This window comes from Alosa sapidissima, chromosome 2 (assembly GCF_018492685.1).
Source record: "Alosa sapidissima isolate fAloSap1 chromosome 2, fAloSap1.pri, whole genome shotgun sequence".
Lineage (NCBI taxonomy): Eukaryota > Metazoa > Chordata > Actinopteri > Clupeiformes > Clupeidae > Alosa > Alosa sapidissima.
In genome coordinates, this window is record NC_055958.1 from 4,989,426 (window position 1) to 5,010,194 (window position 20,769).

Consider the following 20,769-nt stretch of genomic DNA (forward strand, 5'->3'; position numbering starts at 1 on the left):
ATTGAGTTTACAGTTCTGGGTCATTTGGCTGTACGTCTTCGACGTGAAATTGTGGGCCATATTCTGCCGTGAGGCAGGCATGAATGGCAGGTAGTTTTTGTCTCTGCAAAATTAGCTGTTTTTAGTGTTTAGCGATGCTAGACATCAGTTATGGACCTGTATAATTAGTTATCAGATAGCCTAAAGTAGGTCTTGATGGCCAGTTGAACGCCTAATACCCTGTTGGTGCAGTGTATACAACAAAGAAGTAGGCCCTATGTAAACTGAATATTAGAACATCACTGCTACATTACATTTGCTGCTCTTATTTCTTCATTGTATGTGCCTTCTTATTTTTACTTTTTATATTGTTTACTTGAATGTTATGTTTGTCTGTGGACCTAATTGGTAAAATATGTCTTGTCTCCACCGTGGGATAGTGGGAAACGTAATTTCGATCTCTTTGTATGTCTTGATATGTGAAGAAATTGACAATAAAGCAGACTTTGACTTTGACTTTGATTACAATAACAGAGCAATTCTATAATGTAGCAGGAGACTGGTGTAGGAGAACATGTTTGATAGTGAAGTGTATGATGCTTCTGGCATTATTTTCGTGAATTCAGATAGCGCTATGCCGCCATCTCGTGGCTTGACCTACAATCAACCAAAGATCCATGGGCAGTGTTCAGTGCTTTAAGAAACATTTGCCAATATTTTCTTCACATTTTCTCATCTGTGACAGTTTTGTAAAACAATTTTACTCTTTTTACTTAGCCTATATACTCAAAAATCAGATCATGTGAAACCCCCCATCTCTTAACGCTACGAAACTTCAATGGAACAGTTGGCACCTTTTGCTCCAATCAGCACAGGCATCCATCCAAAACGAGCCTCCATCAAAACGGGCGTGCACCTGGCGGGAGGGATTCAGGTAGGCGAAACAGGTAGCATCAAAAGTTTGCATACAGCAGAGCCGAGGACTGTATTGCAATTCTGGTTGTTTTTGGAAGCTACACTACAGTTGATGTCTAATTTTCTCGTCACACGGAACGCTGGGGAAATACATTTAAGAACATTAAGAACTTTATTTTTTTGACAACGGACGCTGGATATTTCCATATTAGAACATTCACTGTAATAGGAAAGGAATGACGAAGAACATTCTCTCCACAGGTGCCATATAAAACCTGACCTTGCTGCGTTCAGCATGGGAGGCCTTTGGATTTCTCTGCACATTTTAACTTTCGTAACAGTTACCTCACTGTTGGGTTTTGGGACTAAGGGGGAGATACCACCGAGACCCAGCACTGCTGCTTCTGTTCCCCCCGTCATTCCCAACAATGAAGCCCCCCAAGCTTTCCCTGATGAGAAATCTTATTTACCTGTGTTCTCTATGGATTATCCTCGCATACAGATTCCCTTCGAAATTACTTTGTGGGTGCTGCTGGCGTCTTTTGCCAAAATAGGTAAGCAAACATACAATATCTATCAAGTTAAGTTATTATTTATCTATTAAGTCACCTATGTGTGTGTATTTTGTCTGTGGCGAGGGCTAGATTTTTTTTGGACAGAAAATTTACTGTTTTATGAAGCTTGGTCGTCCTGGTCAGTGAACATTGATGGTGCTATGTCCTTGACAATATTGTTCTGTGCAGGTGTGTCACAAAGACAAAGGTAGGCTACATGACGTGCGGGAAGTTCATTATCATGAATTGTTTACATAACTGGACAACATATTTTGTTGTATTATACAATATTTTTTTATTATTTTTATAAGTGGAAACTTAAGACCTTCATGTTAAGTGAACTTGACTTGACTTGCCCAAACTGTTTTCAGTGTCGTCCACAAAATCACAAGGTACAATTGTTCTGTATTCTCAAGGTTTCCACGTTTATCACAAAATCACCATCTGGGTGCCAGAGTCCTGCCTGCTCATCGCGGTGGGCCTCATTGTGGGGGCCATCATGCACTCTGTGCACGAGGAGCCGCCGGCCGTGCTCACCAGCAACGTCTTCTTCCTCTACATGTTGCCCCCCATTGTGCTGGACTCGGGCTACTTCATGCCAACGCGGCCCTTCTTCGAGAACGTGGGCACGGTGCTGTGGTTCGCCGTCGTGGGCACCCTGTGGAACTCCATTGGCATTGGCATCTCGCTCTTCTCCATCTGCCAGATCCAGGCCTTCGGCGTGCAGGACATCAACCTGCAGGAGAACCTGCTCTTTGCCTCCATCATCTCGGCCGTGGACCCGGTGGCCGTGCTCACTGTGTTCGAGGACGTCAGCGTGAACGAGCAGCTCTACATTGTGGTGTTTGGAGAGTGTCTGTTCAATGACGCCGTCACTGTGGTGAGTAAGAGAACTCCAGACGAAACAAAAGGCAGCTTCATGTGTTGTGATTGCTGAGGTCTTCTTTGTGTGTGGTCATTTTTCATTGTCTTTATGAGTATTTGGTGAAACTTCAAGGAACTGATGTGGTGCCACGCTGAATCAGTAGATGACCCTGAGAGGAGTATAAGGCTGAAGAGATGTCAGGACTGAAGAAGTGTAAAGGGAAACGTTTAGTAGATAGTAGATAGGCTCTGACTATTCGAACATCAGAGGTTTCTCTGAATGGGAACTTCAAGGTTTTGGAAATTGTTGGTGAAGCAGGTTATGGAAAGCTGAAACTCATCCCTGAAGAAGACCTGACCACATACTGGCGGTCGCACTGCATGTGTGTGTTTGATATTTCCAAAGCACAGTGGCTCTCAAAGATGACTGCATGAGTCTGCTTTTTTTTTTTGTTGACTAGCCTGAAAGAACAAATCAGCCAGAGAGCAAATAACAAGTCCAAAAGTAGACAAACAGAGAGGTAAATGGGACAGAAAGGCAGAGGCTTGCGGCTACATGTTTTCAGGTCTGTTTGTCTTGTATGCCAAACACGGTTTGTTGTCTCAATATGACTGAGATACAGTGTAATGTCCATCAGTGTATTTGTCTACGACATTAGCGTGGCACCTGGGATTATTAACAGCAGTACCGCAATCTGTTCTCAATGGTAAAATTCCACTTAGGTGCCGGGCAAGAGTATGGTCTTGTATGAGAGATAGTCATATAATAGCAATCATGTCAAATCAATTTCACAGGCTTTCTCAGTATTTTCAAGGGCTATAATCAATCTTTGTCTACAGAAACATGATGGTTAAGATTGCAATCCATTTCTGTTGAATTGGCTTGCTCAAATTAAAGCAGTGGCCTCATTCTTTTTTTCCTGGTATGTATGTTTTCTCTGTTGGAGAAACTCCTCATATTGTTCTGTGTTGTTCACTTCACACTAACTCTGAAACTTGAGCTACAGTCATCACCGTGGAATGCCTCAATAGGTATACAAACATCCTGGGCTTTTAACCTTGAGAGACGTCTGCAGACCACTCCAGACTCCGCTGTGTCTGTGGTGGGTAGTGTGTGGGTAGGTCATGTGTGGGGCTTCTGTGGTGAAAAATAATGATGTTGGTCTGTGTACACGTTTAAATGCCCAGTATTTCAGTTCTGTTTCTGTACTACTGTAGTACTGTCTGTTTAATTTGCTTTTTTCAATTTCAGGGGTCTTCTTAAAGGAATAGGTGATGGCTAAAACCATTTGTGTCTTGACCATGAAACCACAGGCTTCTTTTCAGATGTTTGCAAGTGATCAATTAAAGTCTTTTCCCTTAAAATAACTCCCTAACACTCACAGAAATGTATTATCGGTAACCTCAGGAGATTAATCCCCCCCCAGATCCAATGAAAATATATTGAAGACTGATGCCATTAAAGGAAATGTTGTATCTTTGTGTCAATTCCAGTTGTCCAATATGGCTGGGTGATTGCTAGAGTGCAGCCTCAGCATTGTTAGGTTCTCTTTGCTTGACCAATGAATCAAGCTCAGATAGTGCCTAATCTGCAGCTCTACTTGGGTGAAACCCTTTTGTTTTGTACACAGTAGTTGAGAACAAGGGCAAACATCGGGCCGTGTACACCAGCAGGCGTGGCTGTCGCCGGGGAGCCAAGAGTTTCTGTGGGACAAAAGGGACAGAGGAGGACTAGAGTTGTGTTGGGGGAGAGTATCAACACTGCCACAGGGCACTAGAGTTGTGTTGGGGGAGAGTATCAACACTGCCACAGGGCACTAGAGTTGTGTTGGGGGAGAGTATCAACACTGCACAGGGGACTAGAGTTGTGTTGGGGGAGAGTATCAACACTGCACAGGGGACAAATAACAGCCACTGTCAAGTCCTAACTTGACATTATAACTGGATCAGTTAAACTTAATTCACTTTGATTAATTGAAATCAAGCAAAGAGTACAGAAGAACTGAAAATATGATCTACCCTGTAATTTAATGGTGTTTGTTAGTGCCATTTTCGATTTAGATTCAGATTAATATTATTTTGATTCATGTTTAGTGATGGTTTATTATATCATGATTATGATTACATAATTGTATTTATAGTTTGCATGTTAGTTTAATACATGTTTAGTGTACATGCATTGCTTGAGACATAGGAGCTACTTGAGAGAGCGCGCTGACCTATGACGTAGGGGAACTCGCGCATTGATGAAGTGTAAATACTGTGTGATATGTATCTTGTTTCAGTATTCAGTAAAGACGGAGCGAACACACTGCTTTCTACCGTTGTTCAACACACTAAACGCGCGTAGACTCGTTCTTTCCGTCTTAGAGTGGTTAAGTCAGTGTTTCTCAAACTTTTTTTCTGGGGACCCACTTTTTAAAAATGACTATCGCGACCCAACTCGTGACTGGTAGTTAACAAACTAGAGCAGTGGTTCTCAAACTTTTTCTTTCATTCCCCACTTTGATCAAGGGGGCATTCTCGAGCCCTGTCCCTCATCGCTCTAAGAAAGTGGTAGGTCAAGCTTAAAATTGTCACATTTATTGAAATAATGACAAGTTCTAAATATATCCTCTTCAACAGAGTTAAAATCAGCTGGTGTTGCAGATATAATAATAAATAAATACATAACACATATTTCTGTTTTCCAGCAAGATATTCGGAAGCATAGGCCATTTTACAGCATTGTACAATATATTCAATGAAAGATAAGATCATTGGAAACCGAGGGAAGATGCGCTGCGCTGGACACGACTTGATTGATGAAGCTAGCCAGCTGAATAAATAGCTAGCTGCAGTGACAACGCTGTGCACCCGACCGGATTTCCAGACGATGAGACAACGATGATGGATGAGTAAACAAAGAACAAAATTGAATCAATGGATAAGCTATAGCTGCAGACCTTGCTAGTTATGGCGAAATAAGGATAGTTTTGTCATTGTAATCAACGTAGTCAAATAACGTGGCCAAGTTAAAACACTAGACATTTCAAGATTTGCTACAAGCCAGTACCCATGTACAGGACATTTTGAGAAAAGTGCTATTGTTAGCCAGTCATATTAGCCCAGAAGAAGCTCTCGTTAAATTCTGGAAATAAAGACGGCTCTGAAATCTTATCTTTGGAAGGCATCTATGTGCTTTGAGGTTAAAGGACTGTTAATCTGGATTTCAGAAGTTTGCAAGAGCTTGCTATAATAAGAGACTAATTTAACATTAATAGCCAATCGAAATGTCTGAGGATGAAACCAAGATGGAGGGCAATGTCGAGCTAGACATAAAAAGAAGGATCAAGTTGACCACAAAGGCCCTAGAAGAGAAACTTGATAAACAGATGAATCTTAGGAAACGTGTGTTAGCACGCCTGGTCTCCAAAGCAGAGGAAATAGAAAACCTCATGAAAATTGATTCCAATGCACTTCTAGTGGAAAAGGATCATCTTAGTGATTACTCAAAATTCCTGAATGAGTTTACTGAAGTAAACAACAACTTAGTGAACTGTTATCAGATGATGAAAGGAAAGCTGACCAGCAGTATTGGAGTGAGCCAAACTTTACAAAGTATGAGAAATTTTTGATCAAATTGGAGCAGTGGATAATTAAAGCAAAACGGCACGCCAATGCCACTAATGAACAGGCTGCTACTGAAAATATGACTCCAAAGAATGCCGCGACGACACAGCAAGGTGAGTCTGCCGCCAAAGATGTGGATCCAGATGACAGTGCGTCTGTTGTACAAGAAAAGTATAAAATTCAGTCACAGCACGTAGTGCATGCAGTAGACACTCAAAGTTATCCAAAGTGTCCTCTCATGCTTCGTCTCTGCGTAGAAAAGAGGAAGCTAACCGTGCAGCCCTACTCGCACGCGCAGCCGCCCTTAAGAAGAGACAGGCACTGCAGTTGGAAGAGGCTCAACTGGAAGCACAGCTGAAAGCCAAGAAGATTCAGTTGAAGGTTCAAATGGAGGAGCTAGATGTCGAAACTGCTATCGCAGAGTCCACAGCAAAGCTACAAGTTCTGGAAGAATACGATAACAAAGAAAACATGGACGACGATGGTATGAATTCCTACCTTGACAAGAACATGCCCACAACAGCAACCATCAAACATCATGCTCCAGATGTCAGACCAAAATTGACCAGCAGTTTTCGAGTTATCAAAGACAACAGTGCTTCTTACAGTCCAACTAGACACACGTCTTATGTGCAAGTAAGTAACGAAAACAACAATAACACAAGTGCAAGTTCCAATGGAAGGTAAGTTGAACTGGGCGAAGTGATATTGAACCAGAAGGAAATCACAGAGATGTTAGTCACACAGCAGAGACTAGTATTACACCCCACCTTTACGTGGCCCTTTAGGGGTGAACAAAGACCCACCACTGACCCCAAATCCTACTAAATAACAGGAACACCTTTTAAAATGTACCCAACCAGTGGGATTTATTACATGAAAATAAACCATAACAAAACATTACATAGACATGACACAAAGTCCAAATCAAAAGACAAGACAAAATCCTAGGCTGAGAGGCAGCAAGACAGCCAGCAGTCCCCACACCAAAAGCCTCTCCTCAGGAACTGGATCTTGTAGCCTTTAACTCCTGATCAATCAGGGCCAGGTGCTCCCAATGAAGGCAATTATCTGCAGCACACCTGAGCAGAGGTAGAGAGGGGGAGAGAACTGGAACAAACAGCACTGGGAACACATGCAGCCGTAACACTAGCCAACCTACCTCAACGAGAAGTCCCTGTATTCAGTGGCGATCCTTTTGAGTTCCTGCCGTTCCTGAGGGCTTTTGAGCACATCATTCACAGTCGTACAGACAATGATGAAGACCGCTTATACTATCTAGAGCAATTCACCAGCAGTGAACCAAGAAAACTTGTGAGAAGTTGCCAACACATGAGCGCACAACGAGGCTACATTGAAGCAAGAAAGCTCTTGACCCATCACTATGGCAACGAGCAGAAAATAGCTGCGGCCTACGTGGACAAGGCTATCAAATGGCCTCAAATCAAAGCAGAAGATGCCAAGTCACTTCACAGCTTCTCCATCTTTCTCACCGGATGTAACAATGTCATGAAGGGCATGGAATACCTCGAGGAGATGAACAGCCCGAGCAACCTTCGGATCGTCGTCTCAAAATTGCCCTTCAGACTTTGTGAAAGATGGAGAGTCATAGCTTTTGACATACAAGAAAGGGAAGGAAGAAGGGCAAAGTTCTCCGATCTCGTGACATTCATCAACAGACAAGCAAAGATAGCTTCAGACCCACTGTTTGGTGATGTCAAAGAGTCCTTCGAAGTGAAAGAAAAGAACAAGTTAAGCACTAGGTCTGCCAAGGGAGGCGGACCGAAAAGAACCACTGGCTTTGCTACAAGTGTTAAGCCAGATGAATGAGATGCCAGAACCCAGAAAAAAGAAACAGACAAGCAATGCGTTTCAAGAGCCATGCCTGTACTGCAACAAAAGACACATCCTGAGCGCATGTAGCAAAATAAGAAGTCTGCCAAACAAAGAGAGAATCGAGTTCCTTAAAGGTAAAGGACTTTGTTTTGGGTGTCTGACCCAAGGGCACATGGAAAAAGACTGTAAAAGGAGAGCCACGTGTGAAATCTGCAGCAAGAAACACCCAAGCCTGCTTCACAGCAAAATGGACGAGAACACCGACCAAGAGAACACCAGGCCTGGGAAAGGTCAAAGCTCTACCAGCGGACACTCAACTCCACAAGAAGATGAGTCGGCCAAGAGTGAAGTCACGGCAGTCACCGGGGCCGGAGGCAACAACTGTATCCTGTCTATCGTACCTGTGCGCATCAAATCCAAGAGGAGCAACACGACAATAGACTCTAGACAACTAGACAATAGACTGTTCATGGACTCAGGAAGTTCTGCTACGTTTTGCTCCGAAAGGTTAATGAGACAGCTTGGCGTCCATGGTAAGAAGACTCAAGTGCTACTCCGTACTATGGGTCAGGAGAAGCCTGTGTCCTGATACGTGCTCTCAGATCTAGAAGTGTGTGGTCTGACAGAGAACAAGTACATAAGCCTGCCAGACGTCTACACCCACACAGACATACCTGTAACGAAGGACAATGTTCCTGTTGAAAAGGACTTGGAAAGATGGCCGTATCTGCGGAAAGAAGTACAGCTACCACAGATTGATGCAGATGTTGAGATACTAATCGGAATGAATGCTCACTCTGCGATGGAGCTGTGGAAGATAATCCACAGCAAAGATGACGGGCCTTACGTGGTAAAGACGACCCTCGGTTGGGTGGTTAATGGCCCTCTCAAGAAAAGTGACGATTATCACAAGTCAAGACAAGCCAAGTTAAGCCACTACAGTCAAAGGGCTTTAGTCAACAGAATCGTAGTCAGCGGTGTGGACAGCATGCTACTGCAGCAATACAATCACGACTTTCCGGAACAAGCCTGTGAAGAGAAGTCAGAAATGTCGCGAGAAGACGTTCAGTTCATGAAGTCTGTGACTGAGACACTCAAGAAAGTCAATGGGCACTACAGCATCAGGATGCCTCTCAGAAACAAAAATGTGGTGATGCCAAACAACAAATGTGTTGCTGAGCAACGAGCATCAAACCTGAAAAAGAAACTCGCCAAAAACTCCAGCTTCCATGACGACTACAAGACCTTCATGTCAGACCTGCTGAACAAAGGCTACACAGTGGAAGTTCCTGAAGACGAGCGCAACCGCAACGACGGCAGAGTATGGTACATTCCCCATCACGGCGTGACCCATCCACAAAAGGGAAAACTGCGGGTTGTTTTTGATTGTGCTGCTTCGTTTCAAGGGAAGTCACTGAACGAGGAATTGACATTGAAGCGATGTATGTAAGAGTCCCTGATGAGGACTCCGATCTTCTACGATTCCTCTGGTGGCCACAGGGGGATCTGAGCCAGCCTCTGCGTAAGTACAAGATGGTGGTCCACCTGTTCGGGGCCAAGTCAAGCCCAAGCTGTGCCAACTACGCATTAAGACAGACTGCAGAGGATGGGAAAGACAGCTCATCACCTGAAGCAGTAACTACAGTCCTAGAGCACTTCTATGTCGATGACTGCCTGGTCTCAGCGTCCGACGAAAAGAAGGCTACCACCTTGACCAAGGACCTCATTGGACTTTGTAAGAGTGGAGGATTCCGCTTGACTAAGTGGTCAAGCAACAGCCGCGAAGTGCATTCATCACTTCCCGAACAGGAGAGAGCAAAGGAGATCAAGAATCTAGACCTGGACAGGGATGAACTACCCATGGAAAGGGCCCTTGGAGTGGACTGGTGGATAGAATCAGACTCCTTCAAGTTCCGGATCCACGTGAAGAACATGCCCATCACAAGACGTGGGTATCCTCTCAGTCGTAAGCTCAATATACGACCCCCTTGGATTCCTGTCGCCGTTCATTCTTCTTGCGAAGACCATGGTCCAGAGTCTCTGTCAAATGAAACTTACCTGGGATGAAGAGATTCCAGAAGACGTGGCAAACCGATGGATCGCCTGATCTGAGCCAGTTCGCCAGCTTTTCTGTCAGGAGGTGCATCAAGCCTGAGGGATTCGGGCCAGTAACATCAGCACAACTGCACCATTTCTCCGATGCTAGCGAGAAGGGCTACGGCGTCATCACTTACCTCCGCATCCAGAACAGCCACGGTCGAGTCCATTGCTCATTTCTTCTCGGAAAATCCAGAGTGATGCCGCTTAAACCAGTTACAGTCCCACGCCTCGAGCTCACCGCAGCTACCATTGCAGTGAAAAAGGATAAGCTCATGAAGCGAGAGCTTCGGATGGACCACAAAGAGTCCGTGCTATGGACAGATAGCACCACCGTTCTCCGATATATCGACAATGACGGCGCTCGTTTTAAAACATTTATTGCGAACAGAGTGTCGATAATCAGAGGGAACACAAGGCCACCACAGTGGAAGTATGTCAACACGGCTTCTAACCCAGCTGACCACGCATCAAGAGGAATGAAGGCAGAGCACTTCATGAAGTGTCAGAGTTGGATTGAAGGTCCTGACTTCCTAACCAAGAGTGAGTCTCACTGGCCGGTCCTATCAGAGTTCTCAAGAGAAATAAGTGAAGACGATGCTGAGGTGAAGCGTACGACCAGTGTGAACATCATCAAGACCATCGACTCAAGCACAGACCCTCTCTACAAGCTGACTCATCACTACTCCGACTGGCACAGCCTGAAGAAGGCGGTCGCCTGGATGTTGAGGCTGAAGGAGCTGCTTCGAAGTCTGTGCAAAACAAGGAAGACATTTGAGTCTCAAGCCCAGTCTTCAGAAAGTCAAGATGTGAAAATCAAGACAGTTGAGAATCACATGCAGAAATGGAGATCTACCATGAAAGGAACCCATCTGACTGTCAAGGACGTCAGAGGAGCAGAAACTGCCATCATTCAGTTTAGCCATAACTTTCCATGAGGAGCTTTGCGCACTACTGAAAGGTGAAAAGATCAAGAGAAGCAGTTCTATTGTGAAGCTCGATCCTTTCCTTCAAGATGGGGTTCTTCGGGTTGGTGGAATGTTGCACCAAGCAGCCTTGCCAGAACACACAAAGCATCCAGCTATCCTGGCCAGGGATCACCACATCACACCCTGATCATCAGGAATGCTCATAAAGAAATTGGACATGGAGGGAGAAACCACACCCTTGCTCGGCTGAGACAAAGGGTCTGGATCTGCAAAGGAAACAGAGCCGTGAAAAGTGTGCTCTCAAAGTGTGTGAAATGTCGGAAGAGTCATGCTGCTGTGAGTGAGTAGAAGATGGCGAATCTACCACCGTTCACCAACGTCGGTGTAGACTATTTCGGCCCCTTTGAGGCAAAGCGTGGACGCGTGCAAGTCAAGCGTTATGGAGTCTTGTTCACTTGTCTTAGTCAGAGCAGTCCACTTAGAAATTGCACACTCTCGACACCGACTCGTGTATAAACGCAATGAGACGTTTTATAGCCAGAAGAGGGCAAGTGGAGGTTATGAGATCTGATAACGGAACAAACCTGGTAGCTACAGAACACGAGATCCGCCAGGCGATGAAAGAATGGAAGAAGTCCCAGATCTCAGAGGCTCTAGTGCAAAGAGGAGTCACTTGGATCTTCAACCCACCTGCCGGGTCGCACCACGGTGGTATCTGGGAGCGACAGATAAGAACAGTCCGGAAGATACTTACCAACCTTCTGAAGCTCCAGTCACTCGACGACGAATGTCTGCAAACCGTGATGTGTGAAGTAGAAGCAGTGATTAACAGCAGACCCCTTACCAAATCATCTGATGATGTGGACGACCTCGAGCCACTAACGCCGAATCACCTTCTCCTTCTCAAGGGAAAACCAGCACTCCCTCCAGGCATGTTTCAGAAGGAGGATCTATACTCCAAACGAAGATGGAGGCAAGTGCAGTATATCTGACATCTTCTGGAAGCATTGGTCCAGAGAATACTTGCCCCTCCTACAAGAAAGGCAGAAGTGGCTGGAGAAAAGGAGAAATGTAAAAGAGGGAGACGTCGTACTCATCGTAGGTGAGAGGGCTCCAAGAGGGTCCTGGTTAATGGGAAAAGTGGAGAAGACAATCCCCGACTCCTTAGGGTTTGTCCGTCGGGTCCTTGTTAAAATGAAGACCAACACCTTGGAGAGACCCATAGATAAGTTTTGTCTCCTGCTTGAGGTGGAAGAATCTCATGGACAATAAAGGACATTATTATTTAGGACTTTGTTATTTTCTATAGCTGCCTATCTTATAGGCCTCACCTAGATTGGTCTAGGCTGTTTATATTGGATTAGACCTAGTAAAAGAGTACAGAAGGGGATTTGAATATAGAAAATGTCTCTTTAGTTTAGTTAGTAATTGTCATCCCCATGATGAGCAATTAGGGGCTGAAAATGTTAGTGCCATTTTCCATATTATAATTTAGATTCAGATTTAGATTAATATTATTTTGATTCATGTTTAGTGATGGTTTATTATATCATGATTATGTTATGATTACATAATTGTATTTATAGTTTGCATGTTAGTTTAATACATGTTTAGTGTACATGCATTGCTTGAGACATAGGAGCTACTTGAGAGAGCGCGCTGACCTATGACGTAGGGCATAGGTTCTCAAAGTGCGGCCCACGATAACATCTGTAAAACTGTACAACTGTACTGTGTGCTTTGAAAAGAATGAATCTCCGTTTAGTAGTGTTTAGTAGCCGTCAGGTTTTCCTGTGGTGCTTTGGTAGCTGGAATTGGCCCTGAATAAGGCCTATGCTGATAAGAAGCAAGGTACACTGAGACTGTTTGTTCTAAATACTGGTAAGCTTGTACTTGAAATGGACTGCACACAGGACTGTTATATCCCACATTAGTCTGGATTGTGTGTGCATTGCAATTTTTCTTAAGATTTTCACAAGTTTTGCCAGGTTTAGGCTCAGTTATAAATTAAAATGTGTTTAATGCAATAAATGTAAACTGTAGAGATGCAACCTGGTCATTCAAATGATTACAAATGGGATTTATTTTCCAGGTTTTTTTTTTCCCCCGCCCCTTTGGCGGCCCTCAGTTCAATGTTGGGTTCCTGAATTGGCCCTCACCAATCAAAACTTTGAGAACCCCTGGCGTAGGGGAACTCGCGCATTGATGAAGTGTAAATACTGTGTGATTTGTATCTTGTTTCAGTATTGAGTAAAGACGGAGCGAACACACTGTTTTCTACTGTTGTTCATAACACCAAACGCGCGTAGACTCGTTCTTTCCGTCTTAGAGTGGTTAAGTGAATGAATATGTTGAGAAATACTTACTGATCATAAGAAGGGAACTTTAGCCACTACAGTGTTCCTGTGAAGTATTTCTCAATGGGACAATGTTAAATTAAACACATGCACTTTGACAAAGTACAATAAACAATTAACATTTAAATGACTTTATTTAGTAGTAAAACACATTTTGTTTTTAACAGGGAAGAAAAGATTAGGAAGTAAAACACATTTCCACTAATTCAGTATGATTGACAATAAACAGGGATATAAGGGATATAAAATAAATCTAAGTTATTATTGTCTGGTTACGTTGCTAATCGGATCATAAATGGCCACAGCAATTAAGATGAATGACCAAAGAATTTGTTGCTATTTGTTGGCATAGAACCAATCATGAGTGTGAAGTGGGGTGGGTATGGGATGCCAGATACCACTGTTGAGTGGTACAGTAGCCCTCTGGAGGCTAATTCAATAAAACACCCATGAAGGAAGGTGCCTGCTTGATGACCCCAGTGAATTGCTCTTGAAAGCTGTTATCCCCTACCTATAGCACTAGGAATTTAACTTCTCCGCAGTGTATATTTAAAAATAAAACTGCTGAACCATGTGTGTCTGTTTGCTGGTTTGTGTCAGGTGCTATATAACCTCTTCAACCATGTGGCTGAGTTGCCAGTGGTGGATGCCCCTGATGTGTTTCTTTGCCTGGCGCGGTTCTTTGTGGTGGGCCTGGGAGGAGTGCTGTTCGGTTTCCTGTTTGGCGTGGTGGCCGCCTTCACCACGCGTTTCACGGGGAGGGTGGGCGAGATCGAGCCCCTCTTCATCTTCATGTACAGCTACTTGGCCTACCTGGTGGCCGAGTTGTTCTCCATCTCCAGCATCATGGCGTGAGTCGTGGTCAAGTGATGTTTGGCAACAGACACAGACACAGACACAGACATAGACAAACTAGCCATGATGTTTCACTACCGGTTAAAAGTTTAGAAACACATTGGTTTATGTGATGCTTGGACTGTATGAATGAACTGTATTCTGTGTGTTTGAATTTCCTTTCCTCCATACACTCATTTACATACACCTTAAGACACATGCCTACACCTGCAAACAATGGTTGGCACACACTACCAAGCACAAATACTTCAAGGACCACAATGGAAATAAGCCTTGTGGCTTTATTGTGTTTATCCTTTTGACTGATAATGTACAAAGACATTTTTTACTGCAACCAAGGATACAAGATGACCTCAAGAAACAGAGACCTATGTGAAAAACTGCAGGAGTTTTTCCTTAAGGTGGTTGAGAGAATGCGGTCATCATAGCAAAAGTTGGCTGCTCTGAAAGCCTAAAATATAAAACATTTGGCTTGTTTACCACATAACCTCACATGTATTGATTCATACTTTTGACTTGATCTACAATGTAAAAATAGAAAACCCCTTAGAAGAGCAGATGTTTCCAAACTTCTGACCGGTATAGTGTACTGTCCTTGAAGTCCAAACGCTAGCCAGTAGGGTAAAAAAGTCCTAGCATTAACTGCCTGCCTCCTAAATGTAGCGTTGCAGCATTGCAGAGTTTTACATCATATCCCAAACCCTGTAACCCATTTTGATTCACAACCTGATACATGTCTTTTTGGTTCTTGTGGGTCCACAGTATAGTGACCTGTGCTCTGACAATGAAATACTACGTGGAGGAAAATGTGTCCCAGCGTTCCTGTACCACAATTCGCCATGTCATCAAGATGGTGGGCACTGTGTCGGAGACTTTGATTTTCTTTTTCTTGGGCGTTGTCACCATAACAACGGAGCATGAATGGAACTGGGGCTACATCTTATTCACCCTCCTCTTTGCTGTTGTCTGGCGAGGCCTAGGTAAGGTGTGTGTGTGGGTGTGTGTGTGTGTGGGTGTGTGTGTCTGTGTGTGTGTGTCTGTGTGTGTGGGTGTGTGTGTGTGTGTGTCTGTGTGTGTGTCTGTGGGTGTGTGTGTGTGTGTGTCTGTGTGTGTGTGTGTGTGTCTGTGGGTGTGTGTGTGTGTGTGTGTCTGTGGGTGTGGGTGTGCCTTTGAACTTGATATCACATTTTGTGTTGTTGGTTTTTCCCTCAGGCGTTTTGGTCTTGACTCAGATTATTAACCCTTTCCGCACCATCCCTTTCAACCTAAAAGACCAGTTTGGTCTGGCCTACGGTGGGCTGAGGGGAGCCATTTCCTTTGCCTTGGTCTTCACTCTTCCAGAAACCGTTGGCCGCAAGAAACTTTTCATCACAGCCACTATTACCATCATCATTTTCACAGTTTTCATCCAGGCATGTACACATATGTTCAAAGTGTCAAAGTAAAGTGTAAGATTTTCCCGTTTACCTTCAGAATGGATAGTTGTAAATACATTGTGATGTTTTAGAGCAGTGATAAGAATGTATTTGTAAAAACAGGACATGCAACACTCTCTCTGTACTGTAATACTATTTTGTGTGCTAAAAAAATCTCTGAAGAATGTTGACATAACATTTGTGAAAATCACTCATGTCAAGTGCCTTAATCTGCTGGGTCCAAACAGGGGATCAGTATACGACCTATCATTGAACTGATGAACGTGCGTAAAACCAACCGTAACCTGGACACCATTAATGTGGAAGTCCACACAAGGGTAAGTTCCCTCACACAAACATGTCATGTCAGACGTAGGTCTTACCATACTCTGTCATTTTGAAGTATCAGGTTCAGTGGGGATTCATGCATTTAATACCTCTTTGCTAAGTGCACTTTCAACAATGTGAGTGTAGGGCAGTTTCTGAATTTTGTTTCTTCTAGAGACTTGAGTCATTGATGCAAGACCTCTTTAAAGTTTAAACTATTTAGTAAACTATTTAGTTAAAAAGGACATTACAGATATTCTGTAGCAACTTAAAGATACAGAAATATAAAATTCTGTCTAGTCACAGTCAAAGACTCTAATTCTAATACATCACTGTCAGTTCTTACCGCTCTAAGTGACGTCAGGCAGCTGCCTGTAATAAGCAATAACAAATATGCAAATTTAAACATTGCAATTTTACAAACACACAACAATCATTATTTATATATAGACATTACAAACTAAATAATTTTACATTCATTTACATTGTGGCTCTAGCAATGAGAATTTTTACAATGTCAAATGAAATCTCCTGACCCCTAGTGTCTTTTGCTATCCTACGTCTCCTCAGCTTATGGAGCATACCATTGCTGGCATAGAGGACCTGTGTGGACAGTGGAGCCACCACTACTGGAAAGACAAGTAAGAGCAATGTCTCCACACAGCTTTCCTGACTCATTGTTTTGGAGAGCTCTGCAGAGGCCCTGTCTTCAGGTGTCAGTTTTCAGCGAGGTTTTGTTTGAGAGTGAGGTGAAAATGAGGTGGTGTGGGGGAATGTGGTGTCATATGTTTACTTTATTGAGTTCCTCTTTTTATGGCCTGCTTCTCCATGCCGCCTCTCCATCTCCCTCCCCACCGTTGGTGTGAGAACTGGCAGAACTGGTTAGGTTTGTCTGGACACTTCCCTGATTATGCTCCCCACCGTGCCGAGGGGCGTCTTCAACACCCTCCTCAGGGTTCTGTGCTAACATAAAGAGTACACATATGAAACAGAGATGCTCTGTTTGATGAGTGCTCACACACACTCATGCACACACGAACACACACACACACACACACGCACACGCGCACGCGTGTGCACTGAGTGCATTACAAGTGTGTGGTGGCTGCGTTACAGAAGGCCTATGTATAGTATTATCAGGAAACATACATGTATAAAGACCGGGCTTGCAGCAGCAGTGCTGCAGGAGAGATGTTCCTGGTGTGAACTCAAACACGCAACCATGATGCAGTAGTGACGGAGCAGAGACACAACACACATACTGTAATGGACCATGCAGTAGGCTATCTGTACTCGCAAGGTTTTGTCCATTTTAGAATTTCTTTTTCTGTCCCTTTCATTGTACTTAAACATTGACTCTACCCCTCTAGGTTCATTAAATTGAATAACCGCGTTATCCGAAAGATCCTGATCCGGGACAACCGAGCGGAGTCCAGTATTGTAGCACTGTATAAGAAGCTGGAGCTTCAGAATGCCATGGAAATCCTGGATTCAGTCAATCCCGATTTCAGCGATATACCATCAGATGCATTGCTACTGTATGTAGTCCCATTCCCACTTTCAAGTGTGCTGAAATCTTTAATTGGTGTGTCTTTCATGTACTTAAGGACATGGAAAATGTCTCTCCTGTGATGTTTGTTTTAAATATGTGTCTTCTGTTTCACCCAGTGACACAAAGCCTAGCAGCGACCCCAAGAAGAAGTTCCTGGCTTCCGATCTCCGAAACATGCATGACATTCTCTCCAAGAACATGTATAAGATCAGACAGAAGGTGAGGCAGCAATCCAGTGTGTTCCCTTTAGCCAAATATTGTAAACCATTTTAACTGTTAAATAGCCCTTCACCCAGATGACACATCTCAGTGTTTCATTGGTGTTCATATCAGCGAGTATCAGTATCAGCCATGCCCTGCTCTCTCTCTCTCTGGTTTCTCTGCCACTGTTTTGAGAAGCACAAAAGCAGGGCTCCTTGAGCGCACCCTGGCTCCAGTAGTTTTCCACTAAGGATCTAATCTACTGGAACGCGGTACCCAAGACCAGGCTTAAGCCTGTTCACCATCCACTCCTTAGCACATGACACTGCAGAACTCAGGCATGGGGGCAGGTGTAAGGTGTGTGTGTCTGGGCATGTGTGTGTGTGTATGTGTGGCTTTGCGTTATGACATTTGCAACAGAAGCCAGGTGAAAAATCCCCGTGACCTAGATCATGGTGCCATGCTCCACTTCCTGTAGCTGTCGGCTGATTGATGACCAGTGAGTTAGCTGGACTGGGTCTGTGAGCCGTAAGTCCTCCTAATAGACTCCCGTGTTTGTTCTCTTGGGAGTTTACGATGTGTGAAGAGCCTGGCAGGTTGTACGAGGCGAGACCTTAGACGCGGGAGAGAAACAGGAGAGGTGGCCCAGATAGCTGAACTGGGATTGTCTAATCTGTCATAACCACAGTTGGGCTTCTGTGGATGCCTGGACACATTTGAGTGGCTTGGAGAAATGTATTGGAGAAATTAGTGGTCAAATGAAATGGCCACGCCCTAGCAATGAGTGGTCATGAACAAGCCCATGTAAAACTGGAACACATTCTTAGTCCTGAAATGGAGAATGATAAGAGTAGAATATTCTCCAATAGAAATGGAGAATAGAGGTGCACATGCTTGCATGTGGTGTTTCAGGGTGTCTTGTAATATCTGTTCTGTATTTTTGGTGTTTTTTAGACTGTTGCATATACCAGCAAGTACTCCATGCCCAATGACTCGAAATCCAAGGAGATACTAATCAGACGGCATGCCAGCATCCGGCGAAGTCTTCGTCCTGGGAGCCTCCAAGGCCCGGTAAGCTTGGAGAATCTGGGAGCATTTCTGAGGGCTTTTTAAATGCAAAACAACTTGCACCAACTTGGTTTGCATAGGCAAAACAACAGTGCGTATTAGGGCCTGAGACTGATGGTAACACCAGAACACATTCATGTATTTAATGTAGTTAAGTATTGAAAAGAAAAGTAGCCATCAATCAGCTTGACCTCAGTCCTTTATGGTATGGATGGTAAGTTGAGGCAAAGAATTTGGTGTTCAAACTGTTTTGGTTTATCTACTGTATAGGAGGAAGTTTGCTCCTTTACTTTGGTTTACCATATCCCTCCATCTCTCATCATCTTTTCTCCTCTCATTCTTACTCCCCTTTTCTCAGGATGTAGCGAGATCACACAAGTATCTTTCCCTCCCAGCTGGGCAGAATCTGGATTCTAGATTCCCTCCAAAGAGAATGAGTCATGTTGGTAGGTGCTCTTTGTGTTGGATCAGTTTTCTATTGCCATCTAGTGGTCAACTTAGGTAACACTACAAAATTGGACAGCCTGAAACCCCATGGTATAAGTATAAGTATATACTCTTTTGATCCCGTGAGGGAAATTTGGTCTCTTGTGAACACACAGTGAGGTGAAGCACACACTAATCCCGGCACAGTGAGCTGCCTGCAACAACAGCGGCGCTCGGGGAGCAGTGAGGGGTTAGGTGCCTTGCTCAAGGGCACTTCAGCCCGGGTCGGGGTTCGAACCGGCAACCCTCCGGTTACAAGTCCTAAGCGCTAACCAGTAGGCCACGGCTGCCCCATGTGCCCTGGTGAGTGTGTGAGGGCGTGCGCATGTTAAGGGGAGCATATTTACCAGCGACCTCTTGCTTTCTCAGGTGATGGTGACACCATGTCAGAGATGGGCTACCCAGCAGTCAGGGCCCGGTTCGGCCGGCCACAGCGGTCCTCGTCCAGCGGCGGGATGCCCCTGCACAGGCTGGACACCCTGAAGGAGGCCCCCTCATCGGTCAGCGTGGTGGACGAGCAGCAACCGCTCAGGGACAGCCGCAGAGCTCCTGACCTGAGCCCCACGGCGCCAGGCCCTCATCTGCCTCTTCCCCACCGGCGGAACGGCTCTTCCGGCGCCGTCGAGGAGGAGGAGGAGCGGCAGCCACTGTCTTCCCCTCCAGCCTGGGCCCTTGAGGCCCAGGGGCAGGATGAAGAGCAGGAGCAGGAGCAGGAGCCTGGCAGGGGTCGGGCACCACAGCTCAGGCCTCAGTGGAAGCCACGACGGCAGCAGAGGCCCTGAGAGAAGCCCACAGGCTCTGGGACAAACAGCAGGACTGCACAAGGGGTCATGAGAGCGTCCACTATGTGAAATGGGCTGCTTGACCCAAAGGAACCTTCGCCAGATGTGTTTTTTATGTTTTCTCGCCAAATGGAGCACCCCTACATACCTTATGGCTGTTCCCGTTTTGTATCTCAGTACTTCCACATTTCTTCCAATTTTAGTAATTTTCTTCTTTTTAAGAAAAACGTTACTATTTTACTTTAATTGACTTTTTATGGTAGAATGTTCGCTTTGATTGAAGCTCTCTGCATAGACACTGTTGTAATATAGTAAATTGTCAAAGACGGATTTTTAAATGTATCTGTCTTTAATACAGGCAAACTTATGTTTGATCACCATGATAAGTCACACGAGTGAAATACATAAGTATTATAGATCCATTGTGGGGATGCACAACAGCAAGAATTTAGGCGCGCGTGTTGTATCTGTATTTATCATGTCACTATCAGACCACCATCTTGCCCATCGGGTCAATGACACTTTGCAGAGACTTGAGAGTTGTGTTTGAAACTTTTAATTTTTCCATCGTCAAACTGGAATAATTTATAACAGCGCACTAGGATTTTCAATTATTTCTATTTTTCATTAGGTTCTCATTACTTTACTCATATGCATAAACCAAACGTAATAAATAGACTTTGATACTGATAAATAACTATCAAGTCAATAGATAGTTGAGAGTTTCTATGTCTGAAATGATCCTTCCCCCAAATTATACAGAACTACAAGTAATGCAAACGTCCATTACAAAACCATCTTGCTTAAAATTGCTATAGATCAATCCCATAAAATTCCTGAAACTCAAGGATTTTTCTGGAATAATGTAGTGGATTTTAGAGAAAGGGCAACACAGGCTTTAATGTGGCCTGCAACCTGTAAACTTTCAAATAAAAAGTGG

At 44.3% G+C, this 20,769-nt stretch overlaps 1 protein-coding gene across 1 annotated transcript; it reads left to right on the top strand.

Annotated features, from left to right (window-relative positions):
* The first annotated feature begins 893 nt into the window (after window positions 1–893).
* slc9a2 (solute carrier family 9 member 2) lies at window positions 894–20,754 on the top strand. The gene is made up of 12 exons (XM_042073606.1): window positions 894–1,448; window positions 1,865–2,328; window positions 13,744–13,994; window positions 14,761–14,978; window positions 15,211–15,410; window positions 15,662–15,751; window positions 16,311–16,381; window positions 17,111–17,278; window positions 17,409–17,511; window positions 18,448–18,564; window positions 18,920–19,007; window positions 19,417–20,754. Exons 1-12 carry the CDS (start codon window positions 1,190–1,192, stop codon window positions 19,827–19,829), a joined length of 2,442 nt encoding a protein of 813 aa, XP_041929540.1. The 5' UTR covers window positions 894–1,189; the 3' UTR covers window positions 19,830–20,754.
* The last annotated feature ends 15 nt before the right edge of the window (window positions 20,755–20,769 follow it).

Coding starts and splice junctions, on each gene's coding strand:
- slc9a2 (XM_042073606.1), top strand. CDS start 1,190: ATGGGAGGCCTTTGGATTTCTCTGCACATTTTAACTTTCGTAACAGTT. Junction 15,411..15,661: donor TTTTCACAGTTTTCATCCAG/GCATGTACACAT, acceptor GGGTCCAAACAG/GGGATCAGTATACGACCTAT. Junction 15,752..16,310: donor ATGTGGAAGTCCACACAAGG/GTAAGTTCCCTC, acceptor ACGTCTCCTCAG/CTTATGGAGCATACCATTGC.